Source organism: Pelophylax lessonae, assembly GCF_965119305.1.
Source record: "Pelophylax lessonae genome assembly, chromosome: 4".
NCBI classification, from domain to species: domain Eukaryota; kingdom Metazoa; phylum Chordata; class Amphibia; order Anura; family Ranidae; genus Pelophylax; species Pelophylax lessonae.
The window spans coordinates 638,979,340-639,005,303 of record NC_138771.1 but is presented as its reverse complement, the minus strand read 5'-3'; the positions used below and the strand labels follow the sequence as shown (position 1 = coordinate 639,005,303).

The following is a 25,964-nucleotide window of genomic DNA, read 5'->3' as shown; positions in this document are numbered from 1 at the left end:
TGTGATTGGATGGGCTGTGTTTTCATGTATATGAAGTGTCGATGATGTCACTGGTCTCTTGTGATTGGATGGGCTGTGTTCTCATGAATATGAAGTGTCGATGATGTCACTGGTCTCTAGTGATTGGATGGGCTGTGTTTTCATGTATATAAAGTGTCGATGATGTCACTGGTCTCTAGTGATTGGATGGGCTGTGTTCTCATGAATATGAAGTGTCGGTGATGTCACTGGTCTCTAGTGATTGGACAGGATGTGTTCTCATGAATACGAAATGTTGGTGATGTCACTTGTCTCTAGTGGTTGGACAGAGCTGTGTTCTCATGAATACGAAGGGTTGGTGATGTCACTGGTCTCTAGTGATTGGCCATCTCCCTGTTCTCTCATGAATTTGAAATGTTGTTGATGTCACTGGTCTCTAGTGATTGGACAGAGCTGTGTTCTCATGAATATGAAGTGTCAATGATGTCACAGATTGGTTGCTGTTGAACATTTTTGTTCATATTTTGTCATACGTGAATGTCTTTTACCTGAGATATGCAAGAAATGTGTGACTTTTTTTTTTGTGTATTTCACGCACTTTTAATTTGAAAACATCTTACAGATAAGAAATAAATGTGTTTTTCTTCCGGCAATCGGTGTTCAGGAACCATTAATAATAATTTTCACTTCTCTCCTAACAATGTTCTATCTTAATCTTGTAAAATTAGGTTTTCTACTTTTTCCCTCAGTTGCTCAGCAGCCCAACCAATGAGGAAGCAAAAAACCAGCTGGAACGAGTGAGAGAAGTGGAGGAGAGGCATGAGGAGGCGTGGGCAGCCTATGACAGAGAGGATTATGGGGAAGCAATCAGCTTGCTAGAGAAAGTGATTGAGGTAATGAGTGGACGGCGTCTGTTACTCGTACAAGCCTCCTTCTGCAGTCTCCTAATTTTCCCACCAAGGGATTGGTAGTTTTGACAGCCATTATTTTGCTACACACCTCTGCTGTTTGGTAGATCACTCTGCCACTACCTGATTGAACATTGCTTTTTCCTATGTTGCCTCCTGCTCACTGGACACATAGGGATATTTTAACAAATCAACCGTCACCCCGACCGGGCACCTCCGTTGACGGATTCTCCTAGTGCTTCCCGAGGCCTCCAAGCACTCCACCAGACACCGTAACCACTTCAGACCCCACAAACCGCCACAGCTTGGTTAGGGTCTCGCCGTCTCCTACGCACCCTGGACCTACGACAAGGCTCCATGTTCCCGTGGGTGAACCTCTTTTTCCCCAGAGAGTGCAGCAGGAACAGGAACAAGCTCTTACACAAGCTCTTACAAGAGCTTAGTGATTATCCAAGGGAGTATGAAGGACATAGCAATCCCTTGTAGCAGATACCCCCAATGAGAGACAGGACTCTAGATTGAGGGTGGAGTATAACTCCACTTTATTGAACAAGAAACAGACTTTTATACAGTTTTCCCCCACAAGGTTGCCACCCAGGTGGCCCTTATTGAAAATAGGCCCTGACATTCACAATCCAATGAAAACAGAGATTTACACTCCCATACAGTGTACGCAAAGATATACACTGTGAGACAATACCCCCCCCCCCCCTTAGCAGCCAATGCACATACACATATGCATCCCATAATAAGCTTATCTTAATGCAGACAGAACACTGTGAGGTCATTAACATTTAACAATGAGACAGGCACAATCCACATTCCATCCCAATACACAAACAATAGGGAAGTCTGCCAATGACAGTCTGTGTGTCTCTCTCACAGACAAATACATGGAATACACTGTGTAAGGTGGTATTAAATCTTCATATTTCTATATGAAGATATAGTTGACAAATATTACTGTCACACTTGAAGCAATCCAAACCATTAATTATCTGTCTTTCACTCATAGTGATGGTTAGTACCGTCACAGATATAATGCAGATTCTCTGTACAGTGAGAAAGCTGGAGTAGGAGAAGGGACACAGGGGGCTGAATTAAAGCTGAAAATGTAATCTGCTTATATTTTTCCTTCCTTGGTTCCTCCTTTTCTTCATCAGCATGCTAATGACATATTCAAATAACTTTTCCATTTTATTGACATTCAGTCAGTAATGTAAATACTGGATCTAATTGCTTCTCTATGCAATGCAGGCAGATCATGGCTGATGGGAGGGGTCGGCAGGGTGCTCTACATGTCTTCCTGAAAACTTCACAGCACCCTGCCTCAAGAGTCCTCACCCCTGATGCAAGCAGTGGGCAGGCTCTTGGAAGGAGTTAGTTATAAAAAAATATGAAAATGACTTGATAAGTGCATGCTAGTCTGGAAGACTGCGCATTCCTGGACAGGGTGTATTTGCATGCAGACCTCCGTAGGTTACACTCAGATGATGCTGAGCCTCCATGAATGAAAGAACTGATATCCAATAAATGAAAGGGGAGGTGCAGGCAAAGTCAGGCTCAGTAGAAAAGGGCTAGATCAGAGCTCCCCATCCCCTGGGCCATGGACCGGTACCAGTTTGTAGCCTTTTAGGGGCCAGGCCGCATGACAGTGGGTGGACAGCGAGTGAGCAAGGCTTGATTTGTATTTGTGGCCGCTCATTGTCTCTTGTTGGGTTGACAGTGGTATTTCAATGCCATCAGAATCTCACTATGTTGGATGCCATATTCATGCTATATGCAAGACCCCCTAATTTGGGATTTTTTAGGGCAACAAATATCACCAGAGTAGTTAAAAAGTATATAAATTTTACTGTACATGTAAAAAGAATACAATACATAAGTTCAATAAAAATAATATAACATAGCGGTTGATAAATACGATATTGTTGTGTGAGAATAACCTCAAATCAAGTGTGATAACAGAGCTGTGAACCCTCAGATCAACTGTGATGACAGAGATAGGGGACCCACAATGCATAAGTTCAATAGAAAGACATAACATGACATAGCGGTTGACAAATACAATATAGTTGTGTGAGCGTAACCTCAAATCAACTGTGATGACAGAGATATGAACCCTCAGATCAACTGTGATGACAGAGATATGAACCCTCAGATCAACTGTGATGACAGAGATATGAACCCTCAGATCAACTGTGATGACAGAGATATGAACCCTCAGATCAACTGTGATGACAGAGATATGGACCCTCAGATCAACTGTGATGACAGAGATATGGACCCTCAGATCAACTGTGATGACAGAGATATGAACCCTCAGATCAACTGTGATGACAGAGATATGGACCCTCAGATCAACTGTGATGACAGAGATATGGACCCTCAGATCAACTGTGATCACAGAGATGTGAACCCTCAGATCAACTGTGATGACAGAGATGTGAACCCACAGATCAACTGTGATGACAGAGATATGGACCCTCAGATCAACTGTGATGATAGAGATATGGACCCTCAGATCAACTGTGATCACAGAGATATGAACCCTCAGATCAACTGTGATGACAGAGATATGGACCCTCAGATCAACTGTGATGACAGAGATATGGACCCTCAGATCAACTGTGATGACAGAGATGTGAACCCACAGATCAACTGTGATGACAGATATATGAACCCACAGATCAACTGTGATGACAGAGATGTGAACCCTCAGATCAACTGTGATGACAGAGATGTGAACCCTCAGATCAACTGTGATGACAGAGATATGAACCCTCAGATCAACTGTGATGACAGAGATGTGAACCCAACGCGTTTCAAAAGATCATGTCTTTTTCTTCTTCAGGGGTACATGGTTACAACACAGTACATTTTCTCTGCTCTGGTTTCACAACAATAGAAGAACAACTGCATAATTAAAAAAAAAAAAAACAAAAACACAGAAGTATGGTCTTTGCTGTCGCCTGTCACCTCAAAGGCCAAACCAAGAGGAAGCCACCACCTCTAGCTCCATGGAACCACAAGGGGGTAGATGTAATAAGGACCGAGATAATTGAAGATTCTTGAAGCGCCCTATAGAGATCCAAGGAGGAGATAGAGAGAGGGAGAGGAAGGGGGCAAAAAAAGGGAACAGGACCCCCGGTCTTCTGTGGACACTGGTTGATGCATGTGGAGGACGTGGGGATACCACTAGAAAGCCAGCACTGCTAGAGTATGGTGAAAATCTGAAGTCCAGAGGCTCAGGCCTTCCACACGCCACGTTCATGTTCCTGCTGCAGTATCTACTGTCTCTGGTGCACCAGCAAGGCCAGTCCAGTTGGGCTCAGGAAGGAAAGCTGAGCATCACTGCCTTTCTGCTGCTCCATCTACCTGGCATGCAACCTTCGTTCTTTGTTGCTAAAGTCCCTCAATGGAACAGATGTTCTGCTGCTCCTCTTCACACAATCCTGGATTGCCAAACATGTGAGCACTGCCGAGGCCACTCAGTTAAGCAATGTGCAGTACTGACAAAGGCAACATTTTCTAATAAAGGGAACTTTGTATTGGCAGCCATGGATAAAAAGTAGCACAAGGCTTGCTGCAGATTTGCATGTGGAACCGCTACAGAAGTAGACATTCACAGATGGCACCCCAATGCTACATTACAATGTTATTAGGCAGGCTATAACTCCCTACTGAGCATGATTGACTTTGTGCCACAGACCACTACAGGGTACACTACAGGCAGGGTAGCAGGTGTTTAATGCAGCATTTGGGTCCTCTCACATGGCTTTCCGCCTGGCGGACTCCGTTTTGCTCAGCGGGGATCGATCTGCCGATCCCCGCTGAGCAGGCGGATGACAGGTCTGTCTCCGCTCCGTGTGCTGAGACGGACCTGTCAGATTGTCACTCTCCTCTATGGGAGATCAGATGAAAACGGACCACCTGTCCGTTTTCATCCAATCCTCCAGATGGATGAAAAATAGGGTTTCCATCCGCTTGGATTTCACTGACAGGATCGGATCGGATAGCAGCGGGTGTCAGCGGAGATGTCACCACTGACATCCACTGCTCCATTGGGGTGCATGGAGCATCTGATCAGGTCCGCCTAGAGACCATGACATCACCAACATTTCATATTCATGAGAACACAGCCCGTCCAATCACTAGAGAACAGTGACATCACCAATTCTTCATATTTATAAAAACTGACTGGCGGACCTGATCGGAAAGCCCGTGTGAAAGAGCCCTTTAGGGTCCAGATCTATTTCAATACCTCCATCCCCCTGGTCCAGGAAACGAGGCAGGCTCCATTGGCTTGCTGCAGCTTCCAATGCACATTGAGAAGCTCAGTCCTGGAATGAAATGGCTTACTCTGATTTCGTTGCACAGAGGAGTCTGTACAACTATGAAAGACTGAATTTAGTGCTGGAGTTCAGCTTTAAATTAAAGTGGGGATTTCTCTCTACTTTAGAGAGCTTTTCTGTTTCTGTGTTTCCTGGACAGGAAGTAATGGGAAATCTCCCAAATAAGAAAACATGGACAAGGATTTAACCTCTCCCTATTCTATGCATAGTAAAAAAGTATATGTTTTGGCTGTAGATGTTAATTGTTATTTGGGGGGGGGGGGGGGCTATACACAATGGTGTTTGAGTACTGTACATCTCTAGATTGTGGGGTTGATTTACTAAAACTGGAGAGTGCAAAATCTGGTGCAGCTCTGTATAGAAACCAATTAGCTTCCAGATGTTATTGTCAAAGCTTAATTGAACAAGCCGAAGTTAGAAGCTGATTGGCTACTATGCACAGCTGCACCGGTTTGTAGCACTCTCCAGTTCGTTAGGCCCCTTTCACACGGGCTTTCCGATCCGGTCCACCTGTCAGTGGACCGGATTGGATGCTCCATGCAGCCTTATGGAGCAGCAGATGTCAGCGGAGACATCTCCGCTGACACCCGCTGCTATCCGATCCGATCCTATCCGTGAAATCCGAACGGATGGAAACCCTATTTTATCCATCTGTTATCATTGATCTCCCATAGAGGAGAGCGGGGCTCTGACAGCTCCGTCTCCGCACACAGAGCGGAGACAGAGCTGTCATCCGCCTGCTCGGATCGATCCCCGCTGAGCAAAACGGACTCCGTCAGGCGCACCGCCCGTGTGAAGGAACCTAAATCAACCCATGTATGTGATGATTTAATAACAACAAAAAGTATTTAATAGCTTTTTGAGATTGTTCTAAAGAACAAAAGTACAGAATTGTATTGAAGCAGAGTTGTTTTATGGTACACATCATGGCACATAACGGAGAAATGCATTCAAACTTAAACAGTAAGTGGTTCACAAATATTACGTCTGGGCCACTTTTTGCGATTCGGCGCTGTGCGACTTTAACGGACAATTGCGCGGTCATGCAACGCCGTACCCAAACGAAATTTACGTCCTTTTTTTCCCACAAACGGAGCTTTCTTTTGGTGGTATTTGATCACCTGTGCGATTTTTTTTTTTTTTTTTTTTTTTTTTTTTTTTTTTTTTAAAAAAAAAAAAAAAAAAAAAAATATTTTTTCACATTTTTTTTATATGAAATCCTCCCCCCCCCCAAAAAATGTAACAATCTAAATTTTTTATCATTTTAGGCCAATTTGTTTTCTGCTACATATGTTTGGTAAAAAAAAATCGCAATAACCATATTTTGATTGGTTTCGCAAAAGTTATTGTGTTTACTAACTAAGGGAAAGATTTCTGTCATTTTTGGTGTTTTTTTTTTTTTTAACGAATAATGGCGGCGATCTGCAATTTTTTTTTTTTTTTTTTTTTTTGCGGGACTGCGACATTGCGCCGGACAGATCGGACCCTTGACTGACATTTTTGACACTTTTGGGGGTACCAGTGACATTACTGCAGTAATCAGTGCTATAAAAATGCACTGTTACTGTAAAAATGACACTGGCAGGGAAGGGGTTTATTTTTATTGGTGATCAAGGGGTTAATGTATGCCTGGTGCTTACTGACGTGTGTGGGGGGAGGGGACTATGTGACACAGGGACAGATCGCAGGTTCAGCTATGCCTGTCAGTTAGGAGATCCGCCCGCTTTGTTTACACAAGCGGGCGGATCTCCACACTCGATTTCCCGACGATCGGGGAAGAGCGGGGGTGATCACCGCCTCTCCTCCCCTGGCCCGAATCCCGCTGTGACTGAATACAGCGGGACCGAGCCTCTGGCGGCGCGCGCGGCGCCGAGAGAGGGGAATGTCTGGTGATGTAGGTCTACGTCGCCAGACGTTATCAAGCCACTTTGCCGCAGTAGCAGCTCAGTGAGTAGCGGTAAAGTGCTTAATTCACAGGGGTGTCACCCCCCCCCTCCCCAGACACCCCAACTGGGAACATCCTGTGTCACAGGGTGAGGGAGCAAGACTGCCCACTTTGTTTCAGAAGAAGTTTATTAAAGCAAATGATATGAACAAGAAAAGATTGAACATATTAACAGATAACCGCTTTGTAGTTCGGTATGATTACTGTATATGAAGCTGGCAAATTCATTCTCGTTTTTGATACCGTATGAAGCTATACAAACAATTATTGGGTATCTTAAAATTTGCACTACCATAGGGATAATGTTGGAAGAAGAAGAAAACATTATATTGCTACCATTGTAGCCAAAACATTTTTATATAAAGTAAAAATTCTCAGGTGAGAGATATAAAGTATAAGATTGTAAGGTTAATGTAACAGTACTCACCGTCACTGGGAGTGAAAGGACAGATACTTAATGGTTTGGATTGCTTCAAGTGGGACAGTAATATTTGTCAGCAATATCTCTCAGGAAATATGAAGATTTAATCCCACTTTACACTGTGAGACCTATAGCCTGTTACCATGAAGTCTGACTCCTAAATAATCATAGCACTACGTAGATGTGTATTCCATGTACTTCAATGTAGGAGACGGACAGACTGTCATTGGCAGTCTTGTCCTATTGTCTGTTTTGAGGTGGAATGTGGATTGTGTTAAGTCTGCCTGTCCCATTGTTAAATGTTAATGAGCCCACATTGTTCTGTCCAGATGGCTAGATAATTAGTTCAGGTTAATTCTGTTGCTGTATACAATTTCATCTGCATATGATAATGTAATCAGGCAACCCCTGACCTGTGTGTGGTAATATGATCAGGAGGAGGAGGTCCATGCTGTATATAAATTCTGTGTGACTGTTAAAGAGTGATTCCAGTACAAGCTAAGTTGTTGGCTAGCTTTGTATGAGGGTGGCTGGGAAAATCTGGTATATATGTTCATGACTGCAAGGGAACTGTATACTGACGGAAGACCACAAACACAGTGTGGGTCGGCGGTTCCTTTACAGTAAAGAAAGGAAAAACGTGAAATATAGAGAAAGATATGAAATATAGAATTTGGGAGAATCACATAACCATTAGGAAGTAAAGGACGTAATGGGTAATCAGCCCTTTGTTACTGGTTATGATTACTTTTTTTCTTGTTAAGATACAACTTTTATTAATAGTAATAATAAGATAATAAAAATAATAATAATAAAAATAATAATAAAATAATAATAAGGCTGCTCTTTGACCAGCTTTTCTGCTTTATTTGTCCCACTGTAATAATTTTATATTTATTATTTCTATATATGTTCTTGTATGTTCTCTGCAAATAGCTCAAGGCTGATTTGTACATTTTATTTAGTTATATTTTACCCAAAATGTGGTTATAGTTTGATTTTTTTTTTTTTGTGATGTCATGGTACACTCTATTCTGTTACCTCTAAGTTTAAGCTTATACTAACTTTGAATTTTTAGTTTTCCCCTTGGGACCCGAGTGTTCGGGAGCTGAGGTCCGAGTGTTACCTCCGAATTGGGGATCTAAACAAGGCCATCCAGGACCTCAAACCAACAACCAAACTGCGGAATGACAACAGAGCTGCCTTCCTAAAACTGAGCCGCCTCTACTACACAATGGGAGAGCATGAGGAGAGCCTGAGGTGAGGAGGATGTACTATACCATAGGGGAACATGTGGGGAGGATCTTATACAGTGCATCCGGAAAGTATTCACAGCGCTTCCCCTTTTCCACATTTTGTTATGTTACAGCCTTATTCCAAAATGGAATAAATGTATTATTTTCCTCTAAATTCTACAAACAATACCCCATAATGACAACATGAAAGACGTTTGCTTGACCTCCTTGCAAATTTATTAAAAATAAATCAATCGCATGTACATAAGTATTCACAGCCTTTGCCATGACACTCAAAATTGAGCTCAGGTGCATCCTGTTTGCACTGATCATCCTTGAGATGTTTCTACAACTTGATTGGAGTCCACCTGTGGTAAATTCAGTTGATTGGACAGGATTTGGAAAGGCACCCACCTGTCTATATAAGGTCCCACAGTAACTGTCAGAGAAGAAACCAAGCCATGAAGTCCAAGGAATAGTCTGTAGATCTCCGAGACAGGATTGTATGGAGGCACAGATCTGGGGAAGGGTGCAGAAACATTTCTTCAGCATTGAAGGTCCCAATGAGCACAGCGGCCTCCATCATTCGTAAATGGAAGAAGTTTGAAACCACCAGGACTCTTCCTAAAGTTTGCTGTCTGGCAAAACTGAGCGATCAGGGGAGAAGGGCCTTAGTAAGGGAGATGACCAAGAACGTGATGGTCACTCTGACAGAGCTCTAGCGTTTTCTCTGTGGAGAGAGGAGAACGATCCAGAAGAACAATTATCTCTGCAGCACTCCACCAATCAGGCCTGTATGGTAGAGTATCCAGATGGAAGCCACTCCTCAGTAAAAGGCACATGGCAGTCCACCTGGAGTTTGCCAAACGGCCCCTGAAGGACTCTCAGACCATGAGAAACAAAATTCTCTGTTCTGATGAAACAAAGATTGAACTCTTTGGCCTGAATGGAGGAAACCAGGCACCGCTCATCACCTGGCCAATACCATACCTAGGGTGAAGCATGGTGGTGGCAGCATCATGCTGTGGGGTTGTTATATAGCATCAGGAACTGGGAGACTAGTCAGGATGGAGGGAAAGATGAATACAGCAATGTACATAGACATCCTTGATGAAAATCTGCTCCAGCGCGTTCTGGACCTCAGACTGGGGCAAAGGTTCATTTCCCAACTAGGGTTGCCATCTCATCCCTTTAAAGAGGTTGTAAACCCGTTTAAATTTTTTTTTTTTTTTTTACATCCTGCAAGAGAAACACATAATGAGCTAGTATGCATCGCATACTAGCTCATTATGAAATACTTACCTTAGAACGAGCCCCCGCCGTGCCGCTCACTCACCTGTATGACGAGCGACATGTTCAGTCGCCCGTCTTCCGGGATCGCGGCATCCGGCCATCTGATTGGCCGGAGCCGCGGTGACGTCACTCCCGCGCACGCGCACGGGAGCCGACGGTCACGGCACGGGGCTCTGAAGGAACGGCACGATCAGCCGTTCCTTCAGAGCGCATGCGCCAGTGACGTCACTGGCTGCATTAAAGGTAAATATCTCCTAAACCGTACATGTTTAGGAGATATTTACAGTACCTATAGGTAAGCCTTATCATAGGCTTACCTATAGGTTCAACTTCCCGAGGAGGGTTTACTTCCTCTTTAATCCAGGACACACATTAATTACACAGGTTCTGTGGCTGATTAAGGTGGTAATTAAACTCACTTAGTGCCTTATGTGCATTATATTAGCCTCAGAACTTGTGTAATTAATATGTGTCCTGGTTTAAAGGGATGAGGTGGCAACCCTACTTCCAACAGGACAACAACACTAAGCACACAGCCAAGATAACAAAGGAGTGGCTATGGGACAACTCTGTGAATGTCCTTGAGTGGCCCAGCCAATGCCCAGACTTGAACCCCGATTGAACATCTCTGGAGAGATCTGAAAATGGCTGTGTGCCGACGCCCCCCATCCAACCTGATGGAGCTTGAGAGGTCCTGTAAAGAAGAATGGGAGAAACTGCCCAAAAATAGGTGTGCCAAGCTTGTAGCATCATACTCAAAAAGACTTGAGGCTGTAATTGGTGCCAAAGGAGCTTCAACTACGTATTGAGCAAAGCCTGTAAATACTTATATACGTGTGATTTTTTTTATTTTTTTTAATAAATTAGCGAACATTTCAAACAAACTTCTTTCACATTGTCATTATGGTGTATTGCTTGTAGAATTCAGAGGAAAATAATGAACTTAATCCATTTTGGAATAAGGCTGCAACATAAGAAAATGTGGAAAAAGTGAAGCGCTGTAAATACTTTCCAGATGCACTGTATATTGTGGGGGAGCATGTGGAGAGTCTTAGGCAAGCCATAGAGCATGCGTTTTTTTCTTTCCTGCAACCATTGATTTTAGGAAAGAAAAGCGCTCAATTCCTCCCATCAACACAGTCAGTATTGATGGGGGAGGCCCACGGGCATATTGTGTTCTTCCAGCGAGGGGGGTGGGGAGCGGGGAGCGCCGTATCTGCCAGGAGAGCACAATGACTACTGCTAGTGGCTACAGCTAAAGCTATAGCTAAAAATCCAACATGCTGGTTGTACCCAAGTGGATTGGTGGGTACAATCAGCCTTTCCATAGATGGATCAAATTTTGACCACTCCCTACTGAACCGGCTGAGTTTTTTTTTTGATTCATCTATGGCCGGTTTTAGGTGAAAAAGATTGAATATATGATAGGGGGAACACATGGAGTATCTGAGGGTTTTACTATTTACTATGCCATGGAGGGGGACACCTAGTGATGTTCTAATATATCATGGGGGAACACATGGATGATCTGACATGAGAAGAATTTCTAACACCATAAGGGACATGTGGGGAAATATAGATCTATCTATCTATTTATATATTTATATAGTGTGTGTGTATATGTATGTATGTATGTATGTATGTATGTGTGTGTGTGTATGTATATATATATATATATATATATATATATATATATATATATATATATAGTATGTATGTGTGTATGTGTGTGTGTGTGTGTGTGTGTGTGTGTGTGTGTGTGTGTGTGTGTGTGTGTGTGTGTATATATGTATATGTGTGTGTGTATGTGTGTATATTTATATATATGTGTTCCCATGGTATATATATTATATACCATGGGAACACATGGTGGGTCATAGGTGAGGAGGATTTTCTACGCCAAGGATGGGGACACCTAGGGATGTTCTTCACCCCAGACCCTTCATACGTTCCCCCATGATATATTAGAAGATTTAATACTCCAAGGAGGAACAAGGGAATGGTCTAATATACCATCAGGGAACGCATGGAGGTCCCGGGGTGGAGGGTCTATTATACCCTGCTACTTCTTCATGAGGAAACACGTGGAGAGTAGACTGCCTTGTAAGCATACAGACAATCTGAATGAAGGATCTAATGTACTACATTAAATAGGACTCTAAAATAAAGATGTCAACCACACCACTGGCGAGTGTACAAAAAAATGAATGTTAACTGAATGTACAACGTACTACACCATTGTAAAATTTTGTGAAAAGTCTGAGGGAAGAGAGATCTATTTCTCTATGAGGGAGGAGTAAGGTGTAGAAGATGTATATTACCATGAGGGAGAGTCTGAGTTCAGAGATCTACTCCACCATAGGGAAGGAGGGAGAGTAAAAGATTTCTTATACCATGTGTAGGAACCAGGAGTGAGGTTGTAGGGATCTATTGCACCTTAAGAAAGAGTGAAGAATGCAAGAGGTGAGGGAGATCTACTCTACCACAGGAGATTATGAGAAGTATCTGACGTGTAAGAGATCAATTCCACTGCTGTTTTTGTGTTATGTGGGGATGTTGGCAGTGAGGAAGGCCATCTGCAAAGTGTTAGTTGCTTGCTGTGTTACTACAACATTGTGATTTTTGTGTTGCTCTATTTAGCCAAGTACGAGAATGTCTGAAGCTAGATCAGGACGACAAAGATTGTTTCTCTCATTATAAACAAGTCAAGAAGCTCTCTAGACACCTGGAATCGGGCGAAGAACTAATCCGAGACCACAGGTGAGTTTCTGAGTATTTGCCTTCCCTCCCAACATGAACATAAACTAGAGTTAAGCCCCGTACACACGTACTGATCGTCGGCCGAACGATCGGCCCTCTTTTGTCCAGGGCTGTCGTGTCTGTTGAAAACTGCAAAAGACTGCACACGAATTTTGTCGGCCGACAACAGCCGACTGTAGAAGTGATGTCATGTGATGGTTAACTTTCCTTGTCTTTTTTCTTTTCTGAGCATGCCCAGTCTTGCTAATCTGCTGTCTGTCGGCCAAAATCTGTACCGACTGGTGAACAATCGGCCGTTCTGGTGACGGCCAACAAAAATTTTAATGCCTGCACACCCGATTCTGTTCGGCCGAAAAGTCGCAGTCTGTTGTCGGAAGCATCATACTAACAAGCCGAAAATCGGCCGAACGGTCGTCGGCCGAATATTTACGGCCGACAATCGGTACGTGTGTACGGGGCTTTACCCAACCAACATATGGTGACCATTAGTCAATCCAGACAGTTATGGTATGCATGAGCTTCAAACAGTCTTTGCAAGCCAAACATCACTCTAGAGCAGCCTTTTTCAACCAGGGTTATTCTAGAGCTGTGTTTCTGAAACTGGGTGCCACAAGCATGAGACCCAGTTTGCCCGGGGTCAAGAATGGATGTGGACTCCAGGCAGGGACTCTGGTGTGGTGAGGGCAATTTGAGGTTATAGGGACCTCTCATGTGAAGTTGATTTCATCAATGGGATGTGTGCATCATCCCAGGTACAGGTTTCCCATCGATAAGTAATGTTTCTGTTTTTTTACATATTAGACTTGGGTTCCTCAAGATTTTGCATACTTTTAAAGGGTGCCACAACTGAAAAAAGTTAAAGGAACTCCGATCTAGAGGTTGCTAGGGGTTTCTTGAGTAGTAAGTCGAGGTTGACTGACTGCCTTCCTGATGGCACCCTTAGTCTTTACACCAACCCCTCTTGGCAGAGCCAGAGACTTGGGACCAGTCTTGGTTCTTCTCTTGTTTCTCATATAAGTGAACTCAGACACTAATGAACATGGTCCTTTTTAGTAAGAGGTCATTCTTCTAATGATTACCAATGTATGGAGAACTTTTCCCGCTATTCCGCAATATATGGAGGCGCTACACTCGCCAATATTGTAATGGATATTTTTTCACTGAACAACAGTCTTAACGGGGCATACCTTCTGTTGACCACCAGTTTAGCGGGGTCCTTTTCTCTCACTGAAGCACTGAGACCTGAACACTATTATGAGGGTTTCTCGGAGATTCGAAAGGTTGGGAAAGACTGGGAACTGCTGGATATGTTTCTTTTCTTTATTCTTTATTGATGGCATTTACCGTGCCTTGCGAAAGTATTCGGCCCCCTTGAACTTTGCGACCTTTCCACATTTCAGGCTTCAAACATAAAGCTATAAAACTGTAATTTTTTTGTGAAGAATCAACAACAAGTGGGGCACAATTATGAAGTGGAACGAAATGTATTGGATATTTCAAACTTTGTTAACAAATAAAAAACTGAAAAATTGGAAAATTATTCAGCCCCTTTATTTTCAGTGCAGCAAACTCTCTCCAGAAGTTCAGTGAGGATCTCTGAATGATCCAATGTTGACCTAAATGACTAATGATGATAAATAGAATCTACCTGTGTGTAATCAAGTCTCCGTATAAATGCACCTGCACTGTGATAGTCTCAGAGGTCCGTTTAAAGTGCAGAGAGCATCATAAAGAATAAGGAACACACCAGGCAGGTCCGAGATACTGTTGTGGAAAAGTTTAAAGCCGGATTTGGATACAAAGATTTCCCAAGCTTTAAACATCCCAAGGAGCACTGTGCAAGTGATAATATCGAAATGGAAGGAGTATCAGACCACTGCAAATCTAAGAAGACCTGGCCGTCCCTCTAAACTTTCAGCTCATACAAGGAGAAGACTGATCAGAGATGCAGCCAAGAGGCCCATGATCACTCTGGACAAACTGCAGAGATCTACAGCTGAGGTGGGAGACTCTGTCCATAGGACAACAATCAGTCATATACTGCACAAATCTGGCCTTTATGGAAGAGTGGCAAGAAGAAAGCCATTTCTTAAAGATATCCATAAAAAGTGTTGTTTAAACTTTGCCACAAGCCACCTGGGAGACACCAAACATGTGGAAGAAGGTGCTCTGGTCAGATGAAACCAAAATCAAACTTTTTGGCAACAATGCAAAACGTCCCCACTGTCAAACATGGTGGTGGCAGCATCATGGTTTGGGCCTGCTTTTCTTCAGCAGGGACAGGGAAGATGGTTAAAATTGATGGGAAGATGGATGGAGCCAAATACAGGACCATTCTGGAAGAAAACCTGATGGAGTCTGCAAAAGACCTGACACTGGGACGGAGATTTGTCTTCCAACAAGACAATGATCCAAAACATAAAGCAAAATCTACAATGGAATGGTTCACAAATAAACATATCCAGGTGTTAGAATGGCCAAGTCAAAGTCCAGACCTGAATCCAATCGAGAATCTGTGGAAAGAACTGAAAACTGCTGTTCACAAACGCTCTCCATCCAACCTCACTGAGCTTGAGCTGTTTTGCAAGGAGGAATGGGCAAAAATTTCAGTCTGTCGATGTGCAAAACTGATAGTTATACCCCAAGCGACTTACAGCTGTAATCGCAGCAAAAGGTGCCGCTACAAAGTAATAACTTAAGGGGGCTGAATAATTTTGCATGCCCAATTTTTCAGTTTTTTATTTGTTAACAAAGTTTGAAATATCCAATAAATTTTGTTCCACTTCATGATTGTGTCCCACTTGTTGTTGATTCTTCACAAAAAATTACAGTTTTATATCTTTATGTTTGAAGCCTGAAATGTGGCAAAAGGTCGCAAAGTTCAAGGGGGGCGAATACTTTCACAAGGCACTGTATACAGGGCCGACATATTCGACAGAACTTTATGGAGAAACCTGCACATCTGTCTCTGACTGTAGGGGGGTTATCTTGCCTTCATGGCTGTGGTTTATCGGAGGAAATCAGCAAAAAGCTGAGGAGAGCATACAAACTCCATGCAGATATTATTTACTTAGATTAAGGCCAGAGTGTTATTACTTGGAGCTTGAACATGCACATTCAGGCAACACAAGAGTACACGGTATTTCAAATGGTTGACAGTTGCATGTCTTGATTCAATTGCATGCATACATTTAAAGTGGTTGTAAACCCCAGACATGAAATACAAACAAAGCATATCTCCCTACAGTCGTGGCCAAAAGTTTTGAGAATGACACAAATATTAATTTTCACAAAGTCGGCTGCTTCAGTGTTTTTATAACTTTTTATAAGATGTTACTATGGTATACTGAAGTATTATTATTAGCATTTCATAAGTGTCAAAGGCTTTTATTGACAATTATATGAAGTTTATGCAGAGTCAATATTTGCAGTGTTGTCCCTTCTTTTTCAAGATCTCTGCAATTCCCCCTGGCATGCTGTCAATCAACTTCTGGGCCACAACCTGACTGATGGCCGCCCATTCTTGTATAATCAATGCTTGGAGTTTGTCAGAATTTGTGGGGTATTTTGTTCACCCACCTCGAGGATTACTACAAGTTCTCAATGGGATTAATGTCTGGGGAGTTTCCTGGCCATGGACCCAAAATGTCAATGTTTTGTTCCCCAAGCCACTTAGTTATCACTTTTGCCTTTTGGCAAGGTGCTCCATCATGCTGGAAATAGCATTATTCCTCACCAAACTCTTCTTGGATGGTTGGGAGAAGTTACTCGGAGGATGTTTTTGTACCGTTCTTTATTCATGGCAGTGTTCTGAGGCAGAATTGTGAGTGAGCCCCAATACCTTGGCTGAGAAGCAACTCCACCCATGAATGGTCTCAGGATGCTTTACTGCTGGCATGACACAGGACTGATGGTAGCGCTCTCCTTTTCTTCTGGAAAAGGTTTTTACCGGATGCCCCAAACAATCAGAAAGGGGATTCATCAGAGAAAATGACTTTACCCCACCAGTCCAATCCCTGTACCTTTTGCAGAATATCACTCTGTCCCTGATGTTTTTCCTGGAGAGAAGTGGCTTCTTTGCTGCCCTTCTTGACACCAGGTCATCCTCAAAAGTCTACTCCTCACTGTGCATGCCAATAAACTCACACCTGCCGGCTGCCATTCCTGAGCAAGCTCTGCACTGGTGGTGCCCCGATCCCGCAGCTGAATCCACTGTAGGAGACGGTCCTGGAGTTTGCTGGACTTTTTTGGGTGCCCTGAAGCCTTCTTCACAAATGCAGTGGAAATGGTTTTAATGGGATTAGGTTCTTTTTCATGGCAAAGAGGAAATTTGCTATTAATTGCAATTCATCTGATCGCTCTTCATAACATTCTGGAGTATATACAAATTGCCAACATAGAAACTGAGGCAGCAGACTTTGTGAAAATGTATAATTGTGTAATTTTCAAAACGTTTGGTCACGGCTCTATAGTGTGTACTTGTCTCAATCCAGAGCACTAAGGCCCCTTTCACACAGGCAGACCGTTCAGATCCGCCTGTTCCTTTTTCAGGCGGATCTGAATGGATGCCCCATGCATCTCTATGGGGCATTGGATGTCAGCGGAGACATGTCCGCTGACATCCGATCCGTCAAATCCAGACAGATGGAAACCCTATTTTCCATCCGTCTGGCGGATCGGATGAATGGACTGGATAGGAGGGGAAGTTTGGGACTTTAGATCAGGCGCACAGTGGGATTGCTGTGCGACTTCATCCCGGTTCAATTGTGAAGGAAAGGGAGGGTTGGGACTTTGAGTGAGAGGCGTGACCAGGCTGGCAGAGCACAGTCGGCATGTTTGTTGGTACATATAGTTCAAATGACATCTACAATGTTGTACAAAAAATTGTTACATATTAAAAAACCAAATAAGTAGTCCCATGGTCCAATTGCATAGAGATCAACAAAGTGGGATTCCATATAAGATAGAGTGTCAAGGAGTATACATAGTATCGCAAATAAGGATTCCAAATAGTAATGATATAGTAGTAGGATTGAGAACCTCATAGGCTCTACGCGTTTCGTGGCCCGAATCGCCACTCATCAGGAGCAGATGAACAAAATCTAAAAAGAAACATATAAGGAAATTGGCACAATGCTGATAATATGTATTGGAGAAGGGGGAGAGGAAGGAGGGGGCGAGCCCCCATACATACCCATGCTTGTATAAGTCTTGGATGATAATTGGAGGGGAGAGTGGGTATGACCCCATGGAGTCTCACCGGGAGCTGAGGGCACACAAAATCAGCGGGGAGGCGGAGCGAACCGCACACATGGTACGTGTGGGCAGAGGTAGATATAGTAGGAAGATGAAGATATGTAGCAGCGTGGAGGGATATCTATCAAAAAATATATATATGAATGATATTGTTGGTAATATTGAGATAAAGAGTTATTGAAGGTACACCATAGTGCTGCTGCAGAAAGAGAGAAGGAGAAAAAGAAAAAAGTTGTATGTAATGATGTATATTGTATAATATTTGTAAACTGAATAAGGAGTGTGTGGTCCTATATATATATATATATATACATATACATATATACATATACATATATGATCATGTACAGTAGTATAGTATAATGTATAAAAAATGTAATGAGTAATACATGTTGTATAGTATATAGTATTTAGTATATATGAGATATTGGGTATGGCATAAGTAAATGGAAGAAATGTGACCGTGTATTGCAGTGTTAATTTTGGCAGCAAATTTCAATTTAGTTTTAGTCTTAGTCTTAGGACTAAAATGGCATTTTAGTTTTAGTCCTATTTTAGTCTTCTGCAAGTGTTTTAGTTTTAGTCGTATTTAGTCGACTAAAACTCCAGTATATTTTAGTCGACTAAAACGCCCTACATTTTAGTCGACTAAAACTCATTTTAGTCATCTATAATCAAATGGGTGTAGTTCAATTGTAATTTGTAATGCATTATTTAAGCATTTCTCTACAATTTCCAAACTCATTATATACTACTGCTGGTCCTGGAGTGAAAAATCTAATATGTTATTATTTATGCTTTGAGCATGCACCAGTGTTAATTTTTGGCAGCAAATTTCAATTTAGTTTTAGTTATAGTCTTTTGACTAAAATGCCATTTTAGTTTTAGTTGAATTTCAGTCATCTGAATTGTGTTAGTCGACGAAAACGTTTTAGTCGCTTTTAGTCGACGAAATTAACACTGGTGTATTGTGATAGGAAGTGTAAGTGAATGGGAGGTGTGTAATACGATATTGTAGTCTAAACGCAGGAAGTTAAATATGTGTGGTGGTGTATAGGTGAAGGTGATATGTAGGATAAAAAATGAAATGATGTGTGAGAGGGTGACATAATGAAAGGAAAAATAAAGGTAAACCAAAACAAAAAGTAAAAGGTGGGTGAGCAGCCACGTGAAGCAAAATGAATGAAGACCCAACCAAGGACAAACAAACAGATAAGTAAGAAACAGTGTAAATACCCAAAGGGTCTGGAACCAAAAAGGGGTAAGTAAGGAGAGGATAAAAGGAAGTACTACCGGCAGGTAGAGCCCAGACTGGATAACAAGGTGCATCGCATCCGCCAAGAGACCGCCAGACAAGTGGACCCAGCGTCACGCTCAGTGCAAGGGGGAGACAACCAGGGGCGGAACACGCCAGCAGGCATGGCCGTCTCATGGGTTGTCTCATATGCACTGAAGGAGGAAACCAGCCGCCGGCACCACAGCGTCAGAGTGACGCCGTGAGTCGGCGTGGCGCCGATGCGCAGCAGCCCGCCCACCCGATCCTCCGTGCGGGTGCAGAGAGGAAAAGGGAGAGCGGCCGATGCGCATCGCAGCTCCCGAGTAAGACAGCAGCAAGTCAGTCACAACAACCGTCCAATACATCAAGAGCATGGGTCCGTTCTCATCCGATTCCCCCATAGAGAAGAATGGAGACCTGACAGCTGTGTCTCCGCACACAGCGCGGAGACAGAGCTGCCATCCGCCTGTTCAGCGGGGATCGGCGGTTCGATCCCCCGCTGAGAAAAACGGAGTCCGCCGAAGGACTACCGTGTGTGAAAGGGGCCTAGTGTCATTTCTGTCCTCTGCTTTGTTACTGGAGCAGAGCTCCAGCAGAGTGACAACCTCGGCTCTTTTCCTGTGTTCTGTGTGTAGGGGGTTGTGTCTCTTACCTCCAATCAGCTTTCAGAGCTCTCCTCACTGAGCTCTGCAGAGTGTGTCTTCAGCTGTTTGTTCCTGCTTTTCAGAGCTGAGAGATTCTGTGTAAATTCCGCACTTTGAATGGACGTAGAGAAGAAAAGACTGCAGATAAACGGTTACAACTTATGTAGGAAGGTTTGTTTCATCTCTGTGTATCACCTGAGGCCAGTCACTTTACTGGGAATATATAAGAGTTTACAAGCACTTGCCAAACATATCACTTACATGTACAGGGGCAAGGAGGCTCTGCTGTGCCGGATCACGTACTAGATACATATCCGGCACCTCCAGGTAGGGGGCGCGCATGCGCGCACTATCGGCGACCCTGCTGTGCTGTGATTATAACACACTTGCCGATCTTCAGGAAGACACAAAGGATAGAGCTCTGCCTATGTAAACAAGGCAGAGCTCTGTCCTGTCAGCAGGGAAGTAATATATGTTCTTTCCCTGCAAAGCAGGGAATAAAATCCATGACTTCCCTTAATATAAGTGTAGCACTGCTAGAGGGCTGCTGAGAATTGCACTTTCTGGATTCCCCTGGGTTACCCGTAGCAACAGTCTGTGGAACTTATCACTTTAGACACTTGGCTCAGACAATGAACAGTCCAGGGATTCGGTTCTTGTGTTTTATTTAGAACTGGGATGGGAGAAGGGATGAGTGGGATACTCCAACTAATAACTATGCACAATTCTGAGGACAACTGACTGTAGTGCGCGGCAAGGCCACTGCTTCACCTTGCCACTGAAGTGAAGATAATGAATATGATCCTGATATCGTTTCTCTTCAGAGTCCTAACTTGGCACCCCCTTTCTCACTTGCTGTGTGTGCTAGCTCCTGTCCACTGACTCTCCACTGGAGTGGTCTCTTCCTGGGCAGACCCCTGGCAAGCTTCCTGGTACTTACGGACACTGTTTTTCCCTGGGTTGCTCTGCCTTCAACTCCATCCGTCAGCATCCACTGGACCTCCAGTGTGGCTCAGCACCACACTTCTGGTCCACAAGGCTGACCGCCTGTGACCACCTTTCCTACAGATAGGAGGAGAGACAGCCATCACCCTACTCCTGGGGCCTGGCTTCCCGCCCAAAGACACCCTGTCACATGTGCCTGTGGCTTTTATAACATATCCCAGGATGCACCACTGTTTCTGCCAACCCACTGGGATAGTAACAAAAGCCTGTGTGTCACTAGTTGGGTTTCCTCCACTGTCCAATATGCTCCCCTATTGGATACAGTGGGGACACTCCCTCAGACCAGATGAATCACACATGGACACATGCAACAGGCAGAACTACTGATCAGGCTTGCCTGATAAGCAGATGGAGCAGACTATTCCTTTTCCTAGCACCTACCTAGGAGGATGCTACATAAATATGATTTACCTGCTACTCCCCTGTTAAGCAGGCAGAGCAAACTATCCTCCCTAACTAGCCCCTATCTAGGAGGGTGCTACATAAGCAACACGCACAGTACACCAAAACACTGGCTAGGCACACATTTAACCTTTTGATCACCCTAGATGTTTAAGCCTTTCCCAGCCAGTGTCATTACATTGCATATTTTTAGCATTGATCACTGTATTAGTGTAACTGGTTCTCAAAAAGTGTCAGTTTGTGTCGATTGTCTGCCACAAAATCACTGTCCTGCTAGAAGTCGCTGATCGCTGCCTTTACTAGTAAAAATAAAAAAATAAATTCCAGTATACTGTATATACCAACGTTTGTAGACACTATAACTTTGCACAAACCAATCAATATACACTTATTGGGATTTTTTTTTCCAAAAATAAATAGCAGAATACATATTGGCCTAAAATGATGAATAATTTGAATTTTTTATTTATTGGATATGTTTTCTAGCAGAAAGTAAAAAATATTGTGTTTTTTTTTTTTTTCTTCTTCTTTTTTTTTTTTTTTTTTTTTAATTGTCGGTCAGAAAAAATAAACACAGCGGCAATCAAATACCAGTAAAAGAAAGCTCTATTTATGGAAAAAGGACATCATTTTATTTGGGTACAGCATCGCACGACCGCGCAATTGTCAGTTAAAGTAACGCAGTGCTCTATCGCACAAAATGGCCTGGTCGTAAATCCTCTGGAGGTCAAGTGGTTAACTTAAAAAAGAAAAGTGATTTTTGCCTCTCCTGGGCTATGGAGACATTTGTCTTGTGTCTTTTCTTGTCTGATAAGGCAAAGACAATAAAAAAGACAAATAGGGGTGTGGTCTGCTATTATATGGGGGAAGTGTTGTTTTATTTGTATTTTTTTAGGTGTGATATAGTAGTGGCTCCTGTGTTGTGCGGAATTGAACCCTGCCCCAGTCACTCCCAATGAATAACTCGCAGTATGTTTTCCACAGGTATGAAGCTGCTATAGAAAAATTTGAAGCGGCCATAAAAACAGAACCCAATGTGGAAATTTACAAGAAACGGGCGAAAGAGCGGATCTGTCACTGCTTGTCTAAGGTGTGTACTATAGTCGTGTATAGGGTCATACAAAAGGTGGCTGAGATCTGTACCATAATAAAGTGTCACCTTTGTATCCTGTGACCTGTAGAGTCAGCACACAGAGGCAGCCATTAAGACGTGTACAGAAACCCATCAGAGAGACCCCCAGAATCCACAGGTGCTGAAGGACCGAGCCGAAGCCTATATCCTGAATGAGGAGTATGAGAAAGGTGTGTGCAGGGAGGAGGTCCGCCTCTTCTAACTGCTTTTTTCATTCTCATTTGCTACTCATTCCATCCTCAAATATTATTTCTCTTTCTTTTCCCTGTTTTTGTATTTTGCTCTTCTCTCCCCTTCTCTTATGTGTCCTCCCCTCCCCTATCCTTCCTTTTCTTGTGTGCTGTCCTTTTAATGCCTCTTGTCCTTCCTCTTATTTATCGTCATTTTTCTTTTTTTCCCCTCTTCTTTTATTTTGTGTCTTTTTTTTTTTTCTCTTCGGTCTCCAGTCCAGCCATGTCCTTTCTTCTCTCCCTATGTCACTACTTTGCTTTGCTCTGCTATCTCCAGTCTAGTCCTGCCCCCTCCCCTCCTCTCCTTTCCTGTTATTTCCTGCCCTCTCTTCTGTGTCCTCTCCACTCCTTGTATTTTCTGTCCTCTCCACTCCTTTTATTTCCTGCCCTCTCTTCTGTGTCCTCTCCACTCCTTGTATTTCCTGTCCTCTCTCCCATGTCATCTGCACTCGTTGTATTTCCTGCCTTCTCCCGTGTCCTCTCACTCCTTGTATTTCCTGCCTTCTCCCGTGTCCTCTCACTCCTTGTATTTCCTGCCCTCTCTCTCCTGTGTCCTCTCACTCCTTGTATTTCCTGCCCTCTCTCTCCTGTGTCCTCTCACTCCTTGTATTTCCTGCCCTCTCTCTCCTGTGTCCTTTCACTCCTCCTTATTTCCTGCCCTCTCTCCTGTGTCCTTTCACTCCTCCTTATTTCCTGCCCTCTCTCCTGTGTTCTCTCACTCCTCCTATTTCCTGCCCTCTCTCCTGTGTCCTCTCACTCCTCGAATTTCCTGCCCTTTCTCCTGTGTCCTCTCCCCTCCTCGTATTTCCTGTCCTCTCCTGTCTCCAACCCAACCCTTCCCTCTTTTTTCATTTCTCTTGTCCTCTCTACTCCTCCTTTTTTCTGCCCTCTCCTCTCCTGTGTCTTGTCCACTCATGCCCCTCCCTTGCTTTACCTGTGTCCTCTTCTTTCTCTCTCCAGTCTTCTCTCCTTTTTCAGTCTTTTTCCTGTCCTTTGCTCCACTCTGTTTTATTTTTTGTTCTTTTAACTCGCCCACCTTTTCTTACACAAGCATTACTTCATATAAGCCATGATTTCTATACACTAAGGTTCATTGGCCATTATTCATCCCAATGGCAGTATGTGGTTTTGAATAAATAGCTGTATTATATTAGACTGTAACTGATCTGTAAAGTAGGGGTTCTGGATGCACAGTTGCTCCCAGGGGTATACAGGACTAATGTGTAAAATTCTATTCACTATCCTTATGAGGAATAAACTCCTTAATGTTTGGATTGGTAATGACAACATCTTCAGTTTTAAAGCTGAACAGCAGCCTTTTCTCCTACACTTGTAGCAAATTCTCCCCTATGTTGCGCCTGATTACTTAGGGGAAAGGTAGAAGACATCGAGTGCTCTCTGTATATTTAAGGATTTTATTATTAAAACAGTGGATGCACTTACATAAAAACGCTGTAAAGCAAGCTGCATGTGGCAAGCTGGGTGTATGGCTGCATTTCCTGGTGTATCAAGATGGCTGCGGGTCACGTGGTTTCCCCCCATACGCGTTACACGTGGTTTCCCCCCGTACGCGTTACGTCCTGCATGGGGCTCTATAACCCGCTCCTCTACCGCTTGCTGTAGCCATTGCCTTCAGACACGCCACACACCCGCTCTCTGAGCCTGTGCAACCGCAAGAGGACGTCCTGCCCAGTGAGCGCTCTCTTTCGCTTGGTGTATCAAGATGGCTGTGGGTCACGTGGTTTCCCCCCGTACGTGTTACACGTGGTTTCCCCCCGTACGCGTTACGTCCTGCATGGGGCTCTATAACCCGCTCCTCTACCGCTTGCTGTAGCCATTGCCTTCAGACTCGCCACACACCCGCTCTCTGAGCCCGTGCAACCGCAAGAGGACGTCCTGCACAATGATCTCTCTCTATCATATAAATTTCTTGTTTGATCAACATTGACCTTCATCTATCCCTTCTCTGCCCAGTCCGTATTGTTATTGCCCACTTCTCAGCTATTCGCTTCCTCTGCCTACGATAATTTTATTTGTGAGCAATATTTGAAATATCGTTGCCATCCTTTTTAGATGTTTATGCTCAAGCAAATTATCAGCAGACTGCACAGTTAAACAGTGCCATCTTAAGAGCATTAAAGGCCCCCGGGCAAAGCAGTGCACTGGGGCCCCGCCTACACACAATCACCCACGATAATGCAAATTATCGATAAGGCGATATTTATTGGTACAGCAGTGCCAGGCTAATGACAGCTTCCAAGTTTGGCAGCTGGGTCCGGTGAACACACACACAGACGGGAGTCAGACTCGACTGTCCTGTGTGTGCCTGTTACCGTGCAGGCGGACAGGCATTCCTGCAGTTGTGGGCTCCTTTCCATGGCCCCAGGGGCCTTACAGCAGCACAGGGCCGACAGGCGCTTGCCACCTGCTAAGTTCTGTGGTGGGATGCACACAGGAATCGGGACTAATGCTTGGCTGGGGCTGGGAAGGTGGGGCCCCCTGGGCAACTGCCCAGCATGCCCATTCTGTAAGATGGCCCTGCAGTTAAAGTATAGAACACCCATTGGTTAGCAGGGAGGAGCATGCATGTCTACAGGGATTCCGGGAATGTGTTCTTTTATATGAAGGAGATCTGTGGCAGGGTGCTGCCAGCCTCTCCCATTAAGCTGGAACAAACATAAGCAGACAGACCCAGTAATGGCATCACTTGGTCTCATAAGTAGTACATTTTATTTGCATGTTGAACATAACGCTTCAGCTTTAAGATTACTCTGCAGTGCTTCTCCCATTATCTGAATTAATCTTTTTTTTTTCGCATTGTGTTTTCTCTGGCAGCGGTGGAGGATTTCCAGCAAGCCAAAGAACTGGACGGAGAGAATGAGGGAATAAAGGAAGGTCTGGAGAGGGCTCAGAAACTGCTCAAACAGTCCCGGAAAAGGGATTACTACAAGATCCTGGGAGTGAAGAGGTAACCTCCATAACAACCATATTGATCTGCGTACATAGTGCATGTGTCATGAGGACAGATCATGGTGACTTCAGTATTGCTTTCTCATAGAAATGCCAACAAGCAGGAAGTGATTAAAGCATACAGGAAGTTGGCACAGCAGTGGCACCCGGACA

The 25,964-nt window shown here is 43.7% G+C and overlaps 1 protein-coding gene across 3 annotated transcripts in view; it reads left to right on the top strand.

The window, feature by feature from the left end:
• Nucleotides 1-25,964, top strand: part of LOC309553206 (dnaJ homolog subfamily C member 3-like) — a 38,941-nt gene that overhangs the window by 10,622 nt on the left and 2,355 nt on the right. For all 3 annotated transcript variants that reach the window (XM_082254158.1, XM_082254156.1, XM_082254157.1), the window contains exons 6-12: nucleotides 729-872; nucleotides 8,687-8,868; nucleotides 12,777-12,896; nucleotides 22,464-22,569; nucleotides 22,661-22,781; nucleotides 25,677-25,809; nucleotides 25,900-25,964. The exon at nucleotides 25,900-25,964 is cut by the window's right edge and continues 84 nt beyond it. In XM_082254158.1, coding sequence (XP_082110284.1) covers nucleotides 729-872; nucleotides 8,687-8,868; nucleotides 12,777-12,896; nucleotides 22,464-22,569; nucleotides 22,661-22,781; nucleotides 25,677-25,809; nucleotides 25,900-25,964 — 871 coding nt within the window. The remainder of the gene's footprint in view (nucleotides 1-728; nucleotides 873-8,686; nucleotides 8,869-12,776; nucleotides 12,897-22,463; nucleotides 22,570-22,660; nucleotides 22,782-25,676; nucleotides 25,810-25,899) is intronic.